We start from the raw sequence: 17,990 nt of genomic DNA, 5'->3' as shown, positions 1-17,990 counted from the left end.
AAAGGACAGAAAGATTCTGAAAGCAACAAGACCCTCAGAGCAGAAATCACATTATCATTATCAAGCATGTTCCCTTAGTTTTAGTACCTTGGTAAGTTCTTGTGCGTTGGCAAGGTTATCAACAGCGATGGCCAAGAAGACATTCAGAAGAGTATCTGATCACAGATATGTTTAGGAATCTGAAAACATCAATCCTGCTTAGGTAAACAAAACTGGAAATAGCACTTTAAATTTGAGAGGTTTTACAAGAATGTAAGCAGAAAGAACAGGTATTTCCCTCATATAGTACTTTGAAAAATGATTCACACCTGTTGAACTTTTCCACATTTATTCACAATACTACCACAAACTTATACCGCATGTATCTTATTGGGATTTTATGTGATAGATCAACCCAGAATAAGTTGTGAAAGGGAAGGAAAAAAATTATGTCTTTTAATATTTATTTCTAACAAAAATCTGAAAAGTGTGACATGCATTTGTTTTCAGTTCTCTTTAGTCTGAACACCCAAAATAAATTCCATCAATGTCAGATTCCTATAGGATTCAGCTAAACAACAGAGTCCATTCATGTGCAATATAGTTGCAACATGAATCCAGCTGATTTATGGAGGCCTCAGAGGTTTGTTGAAAAACATAAGTGAACAAATAGCATCATGAAGACTGAGGAGCCAAGCAAAAAGGTCAGAAAGAAAGTTGGAAAGGAGATCATTACGTAATCTGAGAAGACTTAAAATCTAATGGGGAATATTTGGCAAGACTCAAAAACTGATGTTGACAAGCTAGCCAGTCTGACAAGGCTTTAAAGATTTTGCAACCAAGAATGGACAAAAACTTCTGGTTTGATGTGCAAAGCTGGTAGAGTTATACCCTGAATGTCTTGCAGCTGTAAATGCAAAGAATGGTGGTTCCACAAAATAATTAACTGGCCGAGAATCAAATGTAATTCTTCTAGTTCAAACGTCAGCACTGGTAGCCCTTCGTATGATACAGTACCAATGAAGTAGCTCTCAGTTTCAAAACGGTTGGTGATCCATTGGTCTATCACATAAAATCCCAATAAAATACACCAAAGATGGCAACAGAAATTGTAAATCACAAAAGCAAGGATACAGTTTCCAAAAAGAGTGAGGACTATAAAGTAGATAGAGGACCACATCCCAGACTTCACTCCTCCTTGGGAACGAATACCGTTATACATGACCTCATTCCAGTCCTCTCCAGTCAGGATCTGTGACAACACGCCCACAAAGCCACATAAAACGCCAGAAAAGAACATCTATATAACCACCCCAAACTCTGACGGGCTAAGCTGCAGAATTATTGTCAGCACTAATATCCCACTTTTATTTCCAGACCTGAAAGACAGTCATGATAGCTGCAGGAAAGGTGTCAAAGTTTGTCGGCGTGTAGTCTTCAAAGATGAACCTGTGAAAGAGATTAGACATGTCTGGCACTGTGAGTCGGGGTTTATCTTAATTGTTTCATTTAAAAAGCAATGTCTCATCTCTCTACTGAGACCAGTTCATCACACGGCCATTTTTGTCAATCTCTGACAGTTTTATTAAAGTCACAGCTCATGAGAAATAGCTAAGGGAAAAAAAGAAGAACAATAGCTGTGTGGGTTACAAATATCTGACATCTTTACTGAAACCACGCAGGGAGGTGGTGTAGTAAAACCAAATGTGGATGGTTCCACCTTTCTTTATTATTTTTCAGTCTCAGACGAACAAAAGTAATTACGTCATGAATTGTCTCTTTGACGACTGAAATAACTCAATTTCACAGAACCTCGGCAAATAAGTTGACATTTAACTTAATGAAGGGGACTGAGGTGTTACCTGCCACCAAAAAGCTGCATGCCAAGGAGTGCGAAGACAACAATGAAGAGAAAGAGAAGGAAGATCAGGGAGATGATGGACTTCATGGAGTTCATCAGAGACACAACCAGGTTTCTCAGAGATGCCCAATACCTTGACAGTAATCAAATATCACATTTTTGTTAATATTTAAAAAGTAGTATTTCTGATTCAAGCTTTGAGTATGAGAAAGACACTGAAATTAAATCTAGAAAACAAATCAAATTAAAATTGTCACTGCACAGCTGTATACATGAAAAAAGATCTATCTTAAAGACTCTTTAATGTTTTACAAGAAGAAGTACTATCTCATTTACAATTTGTGCAAAAACATGACAATACTGTTTGAAGGCCAACATATAAAGTCACTTGGTGACTTCCTTTTTGGTTATCGTTGACATTTTTACTGTGACTAGTTAGGTTCCCTTCACTGGGGATTAATGCCACCCTAAGCATTCCTGTGCAAATTCTCAGTTATCTGGGTCATCGCAACAGCAAACAGGCTGAAAACGGAGGCAACCGGACTTTCGTTCAGTTCTTTCTGAAAACTTTTCCACACCTATCCAGGAGTCATTCTCAATTCTGGTGGCTGGCACTCGAGCAACCTGCAGTTGGTGCACTGCTGTTTTTAAGGATATGTAGGCCCATCCTCCTAGGTGCATTCTCAGTCTGATGCAAAACAATGACCCACCGTCACTGTCCTGGGTCGTTAGAGGCTATTGCTTAGTGTGAGTGGAGTACTTGGTCACCTGAATCATAATGAGACTGTTGATGTAAGCTCTCCAACACATTCCAAGGATATTACATTTGCCTCCCATTTAAGCCTGTTTGCTGTTGCCATCCTAAAGTCTCAAGGACCTCCACAATCAATCAAAAGTTACACAGACCACAACAGATTAGCAAAACCACTTTTAAGCATGAGGGTAATTGTGACACATCTGTGCCTACAACATTGCACACTGCAAAAAAGGAACTAAAAGTAAGTAAATGTTCTTGAAATTAACATTCTCTTTTGATTTAAGCAGCTAAATAAGACTATTTGCCAATGGAATGAGTATTTTTACCCATAAAATAAGATAATTAGATACCCTGGACTTGAAATAAGATGATGGAGATGGATTGTTCTTATTTTATGTGCAAAAATCTTATTCCATTGGCAAATAGTCTTAGTTACTTGATTAAATCAAGGAAAAATACACACATTTCAAGAAAATGTTACTTACTGTTAGTTCCCCTTTTGCAGTGCAGTCACCGCAGGTATCTATTCTGGAGCAGGTAGTTTCTTCACAATGTTCACAATCTACTCCATCTGTAAATGGACAGTTTCTGCATCTCTTCCATCAATTTTAATCTTTCTGCACTGCAAAAACGGAACTAAAAATAACTAAACTTTTCTTGAAATTATTGTATTTATCCTTGATTTGAGCAGGTAAATAAGATGATTTGCCAATGGAATAAGATTTCTGCACTTAAAATAGGAACAACTCTTCTCCATCATCTTATTTCAAATGCAGTACGCCTAATTATCTTATTTTAGGGGTCAAAATACTCATTCCATTGGCAGATTATCTTATTTATCTGCCAAAATCAAGGACAAATGCACTAGCTTCAAGAGAATTGTACTTACTTTGAGTTCAGTTTTTCCAGTGTGTGGAAGAGGATTTACCAGCAGTTCTTTCATCAGTTTACTTCATTCCCCAGCAACCAGTCTACTGAAACTTTGGAGGTGCATCTGCTTCTCCCCAGTTGGTAACCCTATTCCACTTTGAACCATTTGCATAGTGTTCTCTAAATGTCCAAAGGGCCTGATCATGGCACTGTATTTATGGCATGTGGACGATGGATTTTCACTTTCAGCTGCTTGATAAGTTTATTTTTGTTGCAGTTAGAGCAGTGCTGTGCACATTACAGTCTTTACTCTACCAAAACCTTTACAATAAATTAGGTTAGTTGTAGCCCTGCCAGACAACAATGGGAGTGATGAAGTTGTAGTCTTGGCATGAGGAGAGCTAGAAATGCAACCACCAGGGTTTGACCATGGACCATACTTAAAACAACCTAGAATACCTTTTCAAGACCCTGTGTGTATATATATATATATATATATATATATATATATATATATATATATATATATATATATATATATATATATATATATATATATATATGTTTGTATATCTGGAATGTGTAACAAAAGTAATTTCCCTCTGGGATTATTAAACTGATTCTGATTCTGATTCTGAAGGCAACTCAAGTTTAATCTATTTAAAAATTTCCTGATACGGCCTTGTCCAGTATGAAGGGACCTTAAAGAAGGCAAAAAACAACACAATACCCCCCAAAAAACAAAAAAATATAAGAGAGCTAAAGACTTACTTAGTGATTTTGAAGATCCTGAGCAGACGGAGAGCACGAAGGACGCTGATACCAAATGAAGTTCCCGGTCTAAAGAAACCCCACAGAACCTCAAAGATACTGCCAATGATTACCTACAATGTGTAAGATAGATACAGCATGGTTTTTAAAATCAGCGCTTTCATTTGAGTCATAAAATATAGAACAGGACAGGAGAGAAATAGCACAAGTATGGTCACAGCATCTTAAGTTTGTGTCAAATAAAAATGAAAAAGAAGGAAGACGAAGTACTAACGCTGCAGTCAAAGCAGTTAAACGAGGAATGAAAGTAGAGACGCGGCCCCAGGCTGTACATCTTCAGGAACATCTCTGTCAGGAACAGAGCGAGGAACAGAAACTCTGCATAGTCTTTGAAGCAACAAAAACATACATTAGGGGATGCAACAACTTACCAATGTTGGTTGCAAACATTTTCTCATATTTTACAGTTTTACTGAACTCCGGGTGTAACTTACAGAGAAAGTTGGACAGCCACAGAGGCTGGTTGTGGTGCACAATGGCGACACACAGCGTGTTGAGAGCCACAAGGCCAAGCACTGTCCAGTAGAAAGTGTGTGTCTTCACCACACGGCGAATGGAAATTCTCAGGAGACGCTCTTTGCGTCGGAAATAGGCCGTTGGACCTCGCTTTGCACTCCGAATGCTGGCTCTGGCCATGGGTATGCCTTATGAGAGGGACAGTGGGTAGATGCAGAGAGAAACTGTGGTCTTACGCCATGTACACACAACTGCTAACAACGGCGACAAATCCATCTAAAACCCCTGCAAAGATCAACCCAAATAGAGTATAATTTTCAGTTTAAGTGCACATATTTCAGAATATATCCACTCACCCACAGAAGAGATATCACCATAATGCTCCTCCCCTGACTGGCCCTGACGCACATCCATGCCTCTCCTCTTTATAGTGGTGGCTCGCTTCAACACTAAGGACATACAAAAAGTCCAACCTCTTGTTGTTTTTTAACCAATATATTGTGCATAAAAAAACAAGTTTAAAGGTTAGATAAATTTGAGCTGTTGCTTTTAAGGCACTCAGTTGAATTTCCAAAAGTGTGGTTTCAGTTATTTTCTGATTGCATCGCCTCAAAACTGTCTTCTGCATGTCCACCTTAGTGCGAAAACCTCTAAAAACATTTAAACAAGTCAAGAAATCTGACTACTAAATGAATGTAACACACTGAAGCAAAAAAAATAAAAAATAAAAAATAGGGCCCAGAGCCTAACAAGCTAATGGGAACTTTTAGCCTAAATGAGCTGCTGAACTCACTATGGTTGCTGCTAAATGAGACAAAAACGATCATCTAATGTTAAAGCAACGACCCAAACACCATCCAGTGGTATCTAAAAATATATGTCACGAGAAAAACAATGCTTCGGGATAACTTAACAGACTGTGCCTTTTCTTTCTAAGTGATGTTGTTACAGGAATAGAGGCAAACACATACCGCAGTTTGAAATGAGTTCTCTGCAATTTCAAACTACTCCATCAATTGGGAAAAAATTTAAAGTTAAAGCTCTTCCTATTTCTTCTGTTATTCATCTCTCTCCAACCATTCCTTTACAGATTGGAAATATCAGGTACCTGGGCACTGACATTTCTCACAAGCTGAATGAGCTGATAAAATTATGTTATATCCTACTCAAATTATTAGAAGAAGACCTAACACTGTGGAGAACTCGCCCTTTCCTACTCATGGAAAGAGGTTAAATAATGGTCCTCTCTAAAATGGATCACATATTCTTGGTGATCACAGTTAAATCCATCCAGTCTTGGTTCAAAGGCTCATAGACTATCATATCAATTGTTTATGGACATCTAAACCTCCATGCATGTGTTAAAAAAATGTTTTATCAGCTAAAAGTTCAGGAGGATTGGAACATCTAAACTTTTAGACTTAGACTTAGACAAATAATGTCTGGCATGTGGCAAAATGGATTTGGATAGACTTTGGAAGTCTGTGGATAGAAATTGAACAAACTCTATCTGTTTCACAGATTTTCATTTACCATTTATCAGGCCTTTAGTTGAGCTGCATAGTTGCTTTAAGAGCATCAACATCTGTACATCTCTGACAGCCTGGTGGGGATATCTCAAAATTAACTGGGGCCTCATTTATAGAGCTTGCGTACACACAAAATGGAACCTGAAACGTGTGTATGCCACTTTCCCCACAAAAGTTAAGATCTAAAATAAGAACTTGACAGTAAAATGTGCGGTCCTCATGGCAACTCTGACAAATGTTATTCATGCTTGGTGACACATTGCTATACATAAGGCCCTCTCAAATAAATAAATGCCAATATGCCAACTCAAACCTTAAATACAATTCTGTGCAACAATTTATCAGGGTTTTCTACCATCACGTTCTTGGCACTGCTGGAAGACTGTGCAAATGGGAGAATTAGGAGGGCACACAGTTTCATGGATAAAAGAGTACCTGGGGAATGATGATGACTGGCTAATGTGCCGCTTTAGAATCCGAGCATTGCAATCTGCTATAACCCATAGGGGAAAGTGGCAGCATGCCCTCAGATGCTGGGTCTTAACCCGCTCTCTGAACCCCAGAGTACAAAGAATGTGTGCTTTAATGCCGCTCAGCTGTGGATTGTCACATCAGCTTCCTGAAATGCTTTTGCAGTGGAAGTCTCAGAGAAGAGACGAACCGTTTCAATAAAGAAGAACCCGTCCAGAGGACCTAATCTTTTTTTGTTTCTACCTGGACTATTGAGATGCATCAGGACACTTAGTGAGAGAAGTTAAATAACCAAAAAGCTGTGTTTGAACAGTTAAATAGCTTCCTTACAATGACCAACCACTTTGAGTTTTTTTAGTCTGGTTTCTGTGCTCACCACAGTACTGAGACAGCCCTCGTCAAAGTGTTTAATGACATCCAAATAAATACATACTGTGGAAGAACCACAGTGCCGGTTCTGTTGGACCTCAGTGCAGCATTTGACACTGTTGACCATGATATATTATTAAAGCGACTGTAGAGCTGGGTCGGACTCTCTGGTACAGAACACAGTTGGTTCATATCCTACCTAAAGAACAGGGATTTATTTGTGTCAATAGGTAACTTCTCATCAGAATGGACAAAAGTCGAATGTGGGGTACCCCAAAATTTAATCCTGGGACCCCTTCTATTCAATATCTATATGCCCCCACTAGCTGAGGTTATAACAAGAAACAAGATTAGCTACCATAACTACGCAGATGATACACAGCTCTACATTACTATGTTACCAGGTGAGTCTGAACCCATCCGTGCACTGAACTGATGCTTAGAACAAGTCAATGCATGGATGTACCTAAACCTTCTCCAGCTGAACAGGAACAAAACTGAAGTCATTATCTTTGTATCTAAAGACGATGAACAAGAGTCAGCATCCAGCTCCAGTTATTACAACTACAACAAACTAGTGATTAGGCCTGAAATCTGGGTGTGGTGATGGACTCACACCTGAACCTTGAATGACGTAAAGACAGTTACAAAGTAAGCCTTCTATCACCTGAAGAACATTTCCAGGATTAAAAGAGAGATTAATAGAGGATTAATAGAGAAATTCATCCATGTGTTCATCTTTAGTCGCATTTATTACTGCAACAGTGTCTTTACGGGTCTGCCAAAAAAATATATCAGACAACCGTAGCTGATCCAGAATGCTGCTGTTCGCGTTCTCACTAAAACCAGGAAGATACAGCACATCACCCCAATTCTAAAGTCCTTACACTGACTCCCTGTGGCTCAGACAATAGACTTTAAAATATTTCTGTTTGTCTATCAATCACTGAAGGCTTAGCACCAAAATACATTAAAGTCCTGTTGTTGTTGTTGTTGTATCAACCTTCCAGACCACTCAGATCTTCTGGTTCTCTGCATACCCAGAACCAAACATGGAGAAGCAGCTTTCAGCTTCTATGCTCCACAAATCTGGAACAAACTTCCAGAAAACTGCAAAACAGCCGAAACAGAGTTCCTTTTAATCAAGACTGAAATCCACCTGTTTAGAGTTGCTATTGACCCACAAGAACAGGAACATTGACCAACGCATTTGATGTGTATTGATGTTTTCACCTGATACTATTTAATGTTTGCTACGGGTCTCACACCTTGTAACCGTTTTGATGTGTTTATGACGATTTTAAGTTTCATGGTGTAAAGCTCTTTGAACCGCCTTGCTGCTGAAATATGCTGTTCAAATAAACTTGACTTGGGCTCTTGATGCCTTTGGTTTCTTATTACTGCTCCCTGCTGGACTGGAGGTAGAGCGCAGTTTTCTTCACAATTTCTCCATATGTTATTAGGCTGATTCAAATATATTTCGTGCTGCCCTCCAGAGCAGTGGTAACAGAAAGCACAGAAATTACCCAGGATTCTTTTTACTCTGCCAAAAAACTCCCAGTTACTCAAATCGTGGGACTTTCAGTGGAAAAGAGCCTCAGTGTGGGGCTGCCCTGAGGTGATACCTTGTCACTGTTTGCCTAGGGGTGCAGCGGCCTTCTGGAGCCGTGTCCACCTGTCCGTTGCTGTTCTTGGGTGCTGTGTGTTGCAGGCTTTCTATCATTATCGTCACTCAAGCAATTTTGCACCTTCAGGCGACAGACTTGGCCACATACATACACCCACTCAACAATAACATACTTATTTCTTCTAATACCCTCTCACACACACAGGGACAGGTTACTGTTACATCAGTGATCAATGCAGCCGGACTACTTTGAGGCTGGATCCAGTTTTGTTTTAACAAAGTCAATCACAGAATTAGGATTCCATATTTTTGTAAAACACATCTGCCCTGGAACATGCAGGCAACTAGCCTTTCTTTATGGCATGCCTGAAATAATACCCAGACAGGTCGTGTGAAAAAAAAAAAAGGTGAGTGTGCAAAGCTTCTCACTGACAACTGTGTATATGATTACATCTCATCTTATCAAATCCCAACTCACACCTTCCCGCTGCCTTGCAATTTCTGAATCCACTTGCAGTCAACATTTGCTCTGAGACTTTTTAATAAGCCACCGATTACACACAAACACACACACAAGACCTCTGCTGCCGTTTCCCACATAGCGGTGTTTGTTAAAGGCAGGGAGACTCAGTCCTGTCAACACAAACACACACATCCACGCCGCTGCCTTTTCAGACCAGCGGTTGCTAAGGCAACAGCAAAGCGCCGCCTTGCTTCATAATCAAAGCTATCAGAGCATCCGCACTTATTTCCATCGTAACTGAAGACGCTCACTATGTCCAAAACAGATTTTCCCTGCAGGTTTCTTTTTTGAAAGACGCCACTATGTCAGAGTGACCGGGTTACCGGTTATTGTGTACTTTGCAGCAGTTACAGTGTGATTGGGCGTGCCCGTGTGAAAATGGCTGTAAAATGTTTGCTACAAAGTGCACAAGATTTTAGTTGTCAACTTTAACAGGATCGTGTCTCTACTCCTAAAGGCTCTTGGAAGGCGGCAATTAGTCAAAATATATTAAAGCCCTGCTGGTCCCCGTGAAGAGAAAGGCTTACTGTACAGTTAAGAGGGTCAGAGCACCAGCTACCCATCTGCTTGCTGATAGATAAAGCACTAAGTGTATTTGGCTGAGATGCTGATTTGTGATGGAGAACCATGTTACGATCCAAGCACCTTAACCGTTTATACAGCTGACAATTTGCTGTAATACAGGAGCACAACAACAAAAACACAACTGAGGTAAGTTTAAGTGTAAGGCTCATGGAGAATCATATAATTTCTTCAATTACGTGGTTATTAAATGGAATTAGTCCTAACTGAATTTGGGTCACCCTGAGTCTGTTCTCACAGACAGAGGACATGGGTACCAGACTGCCCTAAAACATCTAAAACAGCCTTTTCTGTAACCCTGAGAGCTCTTTGGTGGACTCTTTAGCATCACTTTGAAAACAGTAAACCAAAACTGTGTGTGGGTTCAAACTATGCAGGTGATGTAAAACACTGCATCAAGCTAAGATATCCGTCATGCAAAGCTTGTGGTGTTTTAGGGTGTTTAAAACTCGGGTCCCACCTGGGTGCAGTTTTTCTGATGGAAACTGCACCTCTGGTTTAAGATCAGTCAAATCAGGCTGATAATGTTGACATCTACTATCTGAAGATGGTAAGAATTAATATAGCACAGGACTAATTGTGATAATTATAATTAATTTTATTAAGACACAAAATAAACTATGAAAATACATCTAAGCGTATTTGACATAATAAGTCAAAGTAAGAGAGACATTCTGCTCTCACTACAGCTCTGAATGTCATGACTGTAATATTACTGAACTGCTTAAAAAACTGTGTTGACTAAGAATGGCAAAAGTTAATAATGAACTGGTTAACACATTTACTGCTGGTCATACCTGAATCACTGCAACTCTTTAATACTTTGGAAAGTAATCCAAACTCCAAGACGGACTAAGATCTGTAGAAAATTAAAACTTTGGCAGGCAGTGACCATCGATCAAATATTTTACACAAATAATACCAAGAACATTTTCTTGGCACTTTTTAAAGCCACGGTTAATATTATAACATGAATTAAAGTGATGGGAGAAATACTCTTGATGATTTAATAGCTCACTGAAGCAGTAATAGTTGTGTTTTTTATCACTGCTACATTGTTGTGAAAAGATTCTGCCCCACTCCTCTTCCATACAACATTGATCCAGTTGATTACGGTTTGTGGGCAATATGTTCAGCACCACAATTTCCTGATCCTCCAGCAATTTAGCTGGGCTAATGTGTATCTTGATTCTTTCATTATGTAGCAAATCAGATTTAGATTTTCTGCTGTGTTTTGGGACCCTTGCCCAGCTTGGGCAAAGCTTCACTGACTGGACAGATGGGTCCACATATAACTTTGGAATATATATTTTTCTAATAGAGGTCTTCGGGGTCCACTCAGTAATTGTAAGGTCAGCAGATCCTCTGGCTACAAAGCAAGAACAAATCATCACTCCTTCCCCACCATGAGTGACAGTTCGTATCATATGATTGTACTGATATGTTGTGTTTGGTTTTCACCAAACACTGTGTGGGGAATTATGACCAAATATCTCTAAATAGATCACATCCATCGAACGTACATTCACCACAGGTTTATTCAGGTGTAAACTTTTCTCCAAAGGAAAGAGGTGTCATTAACTTCTACATCCCAGCATGGTAACCGATGCGTGTTGAGACTGAGATCCAGTTCTCCCAATCCAGCATTTCACAGTGTGAACTTTGGGTCAGTCTTCAATAAAGATATTTGCCCAATCAGCAGATTAGGCAACCCAAAAAAATTCACTTAGGAAATCTGACATGTATACACCTCAAAGCTGGTCAAAAGGTTGTGAAATTAATTAGGCTTTCTTTTTTTTTTTTACAGCTAAAGAAAAAAAAATCAAGGGTTCTGATGTTTCTTTTAGTTTCACCAGGCTGTTTCCATACAAGTGAACTGAGATGATTGCAAGTATGCATGTTTGATGCAAACTCTATGTTCATTGATTATAATCTTTTTTTTTCTCTCAGTTCAGTAGATTATAATTTACTGAACTGCTCTTTACTGAAAGAAAAAACAAAACAAAAACAGATGCATGCAAATCTCTTGAGGAATGACAAGACTGCCAGAACTGTTATCCTTTATGATCAAAATGTCCACTCAAACTGAAAAAGATCTCTTGGTGTTTTGGTCTGCACAACAGAAAGGGATCACCAAATCCCAACCCTTAAATCTTTGGCCATGCATCTTGACTACCAAGAATAACAAGCCAGACTAAAGCTTAATTTATGTCTATGAAATTTACACAGGAGGCTATTTTAAAGTTGATGCAGGAGCAGCCATTACAATACAGACTTGTGGAAATATAATGGAAAGTGCATCTAAATGGTTAAACTGAACAAAACTGAACAGGAACCACTGTGGCTAACTCACCATCAAGAGCAGAAGGCCCTGGGTTCCTATTCTCCTCTGCAAGCATGACTTCCTCTGGAAGGAAAATATAGGATCAGAAGGAAACGTCTTGAAACTGATGACAGAAACAGCTTCCCGTCATTTGTAATCACATTTCCAGCTTGGATGCTGCAAAACAAAGAGCTGGCATGTTGCATTAAATAGTCGACAAGCTAAATCATAAAGTTTGTTTATTAATGTTTCTGTGATTGCTGAGAGGAAGCATACCCGTGACTTGGACTAGACCCACCTGCTCGGTCGATCCAGGCGCGGTATCCGTTTAGCTCTCTCTCAATCTGCTGCTGGCGTCGCAGCTTCATGAAGGCCCTGCGGTTTTCCACTCTCTCTCTCTCTTTGGCAAATTCCCTGAAAAATCAAGCCAAATCACAAAACAAGTACTTCAGAGTAGAAACATTTGCAGCCTTGGAATGAATAAACCCTCCTACGTGTGAAATGTTTGTCTTTCCCTATAATCTCTTCCTGTTACTCAGCAAACTGCAGGACAGGAGGAACGTTAAAGTGACTGGATTGGGAAGGTGATAAAAGTCAAAAGATTGTTTACCTTTCTTTCAAATTCTGTGTTGGCATTTTGTAAAATGTTTTTTTAAACTTGTCTTCCATCTTCCTTACCACTTAGCCTACAAGACTATGCATTCCTCAACAACTATTAGGGGACCAGATTTTCAAATATAAGACTGTTTTTTTTATTCTATCTTGGAGGCTGACCTGCAGCTACAAATTAAGGGAATGGGGGGGGGGGGGGTGTACAAAACCATAGTCATAGAAGTGGCCACTCAGTTAATAAACATATTTCCTCAGACTTTTTGGTGTGACATAGGAGCTACCCAGAAAGGACTCCCAGCACCAGGTTCAGGACAAAGAAGGAGCCGATGATGATGAGAGGGATGAAGTAAAGCCAGTTCCAGGTGGGACCCAAGGCATCATTGGTCTGAAATAAGATTAAAACATTATTAAACTCAAAACATCCCCAAAAGCAGGGGCACACAGCTCAATTCAATTCAGTTTTTTATATACCACCACGTCACAGCACATGTCATCTCAAGGCGATTTACCGTCACTTCGATCAAATCACACAGACCGATACGTTAAAAACGTTTTCCATCTAAGGAAACTTTGCAGATTACATCGAGTCATTGACTCTGTTGAAGCTGTTGAACAATAGTTTTTACTTATGGCAGGGAGCTGCACACTGACAAAATCTGGATAAGGCTGATGTAGAGTAGAAATAGAGTAGAAATTAAAAACACCCAGAGGTTGAAACCCAGTGTTTATATGTATTTTTCTTTCAGGAATGTAGATATTTTAGTATTTAATCAGTGTATGTGTGCAAAAACTACGAAACGATTGCTTTCACACAATATTTTTTCCTGCTTGTCGTTTGATAAATTCGACACCCAAGTTACAACAAAAAGATACCTTTTCCCAAGCTTATATATGATTTCCATATTAAAATTATATTTGTGGTTCTTACAAAGATGGGGAACCAATGAATTTAGCATGCAACTTTTTAACATGACTACATTTTAGGATGTTTTTAAAATTAGATGAGTTCTACAGTTACAGCTTTCAGAGTCACGCTAACCCACCCTCTCGTCTTCTTTTCTCTCCTCATACATGCACTTGACTCCGGGGCACATGTTCACAGCTATTAGCTACAACAAATGTTTGCAAACATAAGGTTGCATGTGCTCCAATTTAGAAAAAAAAAAGATATTACAGTGGATTTGCTCCAAGTAATGAGTTTACAAAGCAAACAGCATTTCTCTAAACTGATTAACGTTGCCTATATTTCAATGACGCATTACCAATTGCATTTCTGCAAAACCCCACCCATTTTTACGTATTTTCATGTAAACCTCAGCCAGAACAAATACCGCTATAACCCAAGCTGCCTAAAATTAACAGAATGCAAATCGGTCAGTCTTTGTTTTTTATTCTGACATGATTATTAAAATGTATTTGAGGGAGATTATCCCTCAAATACAATAATGTGCTAAGGCCCCTATACCTCCCTCTGCATCGGGTTTTAGGGAATCCACATTGTAAGAGTGCTTAAGCAAAATTTGAAGCCGATAGCATTAAGAGAGGCAGATATGGGACCTTACATTGTAGAGCACAGTGGTCCATCCCTCCATGGTGATGCACTGGAAGACAGTGAGGACTGCAAACAGGATGTTGTCAAACTGAGTGATGCCGTCATTAGGCCCAATCCAGGTTTCTGTGCAGGCGTATTTGCCTGGACACTGACGCACGCCACACGGGAACTCGTACTCAGACGAGTCCACCGTCTCATTTTCTGAACAGAAAGGACAAAGACATATATATGTATAAACTAACAGTAAACTGACAACTTTTTAAAGAGAAAATAAAAAGGTGTCATGGCTCACGGTCTTTAACCTACAGCTGGGCACGTGCATCGGAAAGCGTGGATATCCAGCGTCGGATAATTCAGTGACAGAAAATATTCACTTCAGTCTGTATTTTTTTTTTCTCTCCATTCAGCTCAAGAGAAATTGGGGGCAGCTTGGAGGTTAATAACAGCCACGAACTGAACAATAACGCATTGTACTGCGCTGCTTTGTTTGTTTCATTTATAAAGCATAGCTGGGCCACTTTGGCTTGGTGCAGTCCCCAGGTGCAGCCTTACGTGCTACGCGTGTTTCTGCTTCTCTGCTTATGACATCACCGCAGAGCAAGAAGAGTTGCACAGCTCGGCACCAGCCAACTATACTTGCATGATGACCCAACAAGCAGGAGCAGAAGCTGCTCGGGTCTGAATCTGCTTTTAAGATCTGAGAGTAGGTTTGCAGATAGCAGCAGTCTAAATACTGTTTTATCTCTTCACAAGTATGATTATGAACAACCTCAAGTTTCCTTTAATAATTTGACTTGTTTTGTCCTAATAATCAGAATCCATGAGTATGTGAACGAGGAATTTGACTTTAGTTACAGCACATACAGACATTTGGTATATAAACAGTGAGATTTTTGTTTGTGATTTCTTTATGTAAAGAAAACAGAAAGGGAAGTTGTGAGTTGTGAACGTGCAATATACTCATTTTGCTTTACAGCAGTGTGGCTGACTAACCAGGCTGTACGGTGTCCATTGTGTTCATCAGACTGGCAGCCTGGGGGATAAAACTGTTTCTTTGGAGGCTGTTTTTTCCAAATAGCGCTCTGTTGCGCTGACCTGAGGGTAAAAGTCTAAACAGTTTGCGTGCAGGATGTCTGGGGTCTCCAGAGATGTTAGCTGCCCTTTTCCTGACCCTGGACATGTACAAGTCCTGGATGGAGGGAAGGTCAGCCAAGATGATCTTCTCTGCAGACCTAATTGTTTGCAGCAGCTTGGACCTGTCCTGTTTTGTGGATGAGCCAAATCACACAGTGATGGACGAACACAGGACAGACTGAACAATGACCAGCAGCTCTTGAAGAAGGTTTCTCTTCTTGAGTTGCCGTGTGAAGTACAGTCTCTGCTGGGCCTTCTTTCACACTGTCCATGTGTGAAGACCGTCTTAATAATGAGTCTGTTGAGATCATTGCAGTTGTTTTTGTCCTGTGCCAGTTCATCCTAAGATGAACAGCATGGCATACTGTACGTCTTGCCTTTATTCAATTTCTCTAAAGTAGTTTTAGAAAGAGACCATTACTTTTTTCTAGACTCTAAAACATACAGACAATATAGACACAAGGCTAGTATTTGACTACATGATCCAACATGTTCACTAGATACTGGAGACTTTGGTAATTGTGGTGATTTCCAGGTTTACCATCAATAACTAATTAAAGCCCTCATGCAGCTACAGTAAAAGAAAGGACAACCTATTTTGCATGTTACAAAATAATAAAATGAGCAGTACTGGGTTCTAAAATTACAGAAATCTCCCCTTAAGTGTATGAAAACATTATTATTTTTTTATTGAAGGAAAGAAAAACCAAATTAAAAAGTTGTGTGTAGAAACAAAAGAATGCCATTGCTTCTTTCACAGGATGCATGAGGGAAAGCAGCAAGTCAGGTGTTGCTAATTTGTAGCATCCAATCAGATCGGCAGCAGATGATGACAGAGCAATGATCAGAGAAATAGTAAAAACAGAGCTCACGGTGCAGGTTTGAAGCTAAAGCTGATGTTACTGCCAGGAACGTCGTCACCTCTGAACAACGGGTTGCCATTGTTTACCGTGAAATAACCGCGATCAACTGCCTCATTTAAATGAACAATAATATTCATGTATGGGAATCCAAAAGTGTCACAATTTTTTCACAAAATTGAAATATGGAATTTAAATAAAACTTGAGATGCATGCATTATATTAAAGTCAAATAAATAGATAACTATTCTCAAAATTATTTAAAATTTTTTAATAAATGGTTCTACTTTTGGCCATGTGTTGAAGACATCACACATTTATTTTGTCTCCCCATCTAACAAATCAAAATCATTCTTGCTACAAGAAAGTCAGTCATGGGGATTTTAATTTGTACGACAGACTGCAGCTGAGTTGCTGTTCAGGTTAGCAGAGAATATCGCTACAATACAGTGTCAATTATGTTTTGGAAAGGTAAATATTAAATATTTTCTACTAGTTACAGAATTTCATGGGTGGGAGCCCATCTCAGATCATCTTGTCCCAGGCCCTCTTAAAGCTTTCAGATGGCCTGCATAAAACCCTTTAATTGATAGAGAGTGGTCTTTCTTTTTTGCACAACCAAGTTTTATTAGGGTCAGGTTATTAGAACATGAGGTTTCATGCTGTTACTATTACAAAACCAGTTTTATGTGCCTTAGTGATGATGTGCATTGTCCTGTTGGAATCACTCAGATAATGTAAAGTTTGGCCCATGTGCTAATTATACAAATTCACTTTGGAGCACATTGAACTTTCTTAGTGTGTTTTGGGTCTTTCACCTTTACAACATGAACGCTGATCTTTTTTTAAGCCAGACTCGATTCTCTTAAAACGCTCTGGTTTCATATTGGGGGACATGCTTTTTCATAAACAGTGATTAATTGTGAAACAAAAATTACTTGCCTATACACTTAAGCGTCTTAGAGTCAAACAAAAAAGCAACATAAGTATTGAACAAAAAAAAAAAGATGTGCACCTGTACTGATAAGTTTTTAATACCACTGATTCCCTTAGCTTTAACACGTGACTCCTGCCATGTAATAATGCACACACCATGTCTACTCAGGACAATAATACATTAGCAGTCAAGATCCAATAATAAAAACAAAATTTGCCCAGTGTACCCCGTATGCCAGGTTGTGGTGTGCAGGTCCTGTGCAGTTTGCCGCTGTAAAACTCCAGTCCGATGATGGCGAACATAAGGATTGCAAAGAACAGCAGCAGACCAATCTGCAGCAGTGGCACCATGGCCTTCATTATAGACTTCAGGACTATCTGCAGACCTGGACATAAAGCACACATTGACCAGCTGAGTAAAGGTAAGAAGCTACAGGATGTACAGTTGTAAAAACAAACATATTGAACATTTTATCCAGAACCTGAGAGGAAAATCTTAAGCAAAAAGAATTTAAGTTATAAATTAAAAAATAATATTCTAAAATAGTATTAGTTTTGTACATTTAGTTTTTATTGTTTTAATGCTATTAATGATTTCATTACAATATCAATTTCCAAAAAGCTATTCATGCTTTGACTGTATTATAATAAAAATGAAAGTCTGTCCAACAATTAGCTTTCAGTCAAATGCATTGTTTTATTTTTAAATGGTTAAAAA

General features: G+C 39.1%; 1 protein-coding gene across 1 annotated transcript in view; it reads right to left on the bottom strand.

Annotated features, from left to right (window-relative positions):
- Positions 1 to 17,990, bottom strand: part of LOC105936860 (voltage-dependent R-type calcium channel subunit alpha-1E) — a 160,047-nt gene that overhangs the window by 24,456 nt on the left and 117,601 nt on the right. Inside the window, exons 8-20 of the mRNA XM_036141670.1 lie at positions 17,500 to 17,658; positions 14,353 to 14,543; positions 13,072 to 13,175; positions 12,477 to 12,592; positions 12,209 to 12,262; positions 5,111 to 5,203; positions 4,733 to 4,942; positions 4,513 to 4,625; positions 4,239 to 4,351; positions 1,842 to 1,973; positions 1,359 to 1,428; positions 1,114 to 1,231; positions 88 to 155 (exon numbers count right to left, since the gene is read on the bottom strand). Coding sequence (XP_035997563.1) covers positions 88 to 155; positions 1,114 to 1,231; positions 1,359 to 1,428; positions 1,842 to 1,973; positions 4,239 to 4,351; positions 4,513 to 4,625; positions 4,733 to 4,942; positions 5,111 to 5,203; positions 12,209 to 12,262; positions 12,477 to 12,592; positions 13,072 to 13,175; positions 14,353 to 14,543; positions 17,500 to 17,658 — 1,541 coding nt within the window. The remainder of the gene's footprint in view (positions 1 to 87; positions 156 to 1,113; positions 1,232 to 1,358; positions 1,429 to 1,841; positions 1,974 to 4,238; positions 4,352 to 4,512; positions 4,626 to 4,732; positions 4,943 to 5,110; positions 5,204 to 12,208; positions 12,263 to 12,476; positions 12,593 to 13,071; positions 13,176 to 14,352; positions 14,544 to 17,499; positions 17,659 to 17,990) is intronic.

This window comes from Fundulus heteroclitus, chromosome 9 (genome assembly GCF_011125445.2).
Source record: "Fundulus heteroclitus isolate FHET01 chromosome 9, MU-UCD_Fhet_4.1, whole genome shotgun sequence".
Taxonomy (NCBI): domain Eukaryota; kingdom Metazoa; phylum Chordata; class Actinopteri; order Cyprinodontiformes; family Fundulidae; genus Fundulus; species Fundulus heteroclitus.
Note: the sequence above shows the minus strand (reverse complement) of the source record. Positions and strands in the feature narration are given on the sequence as shown.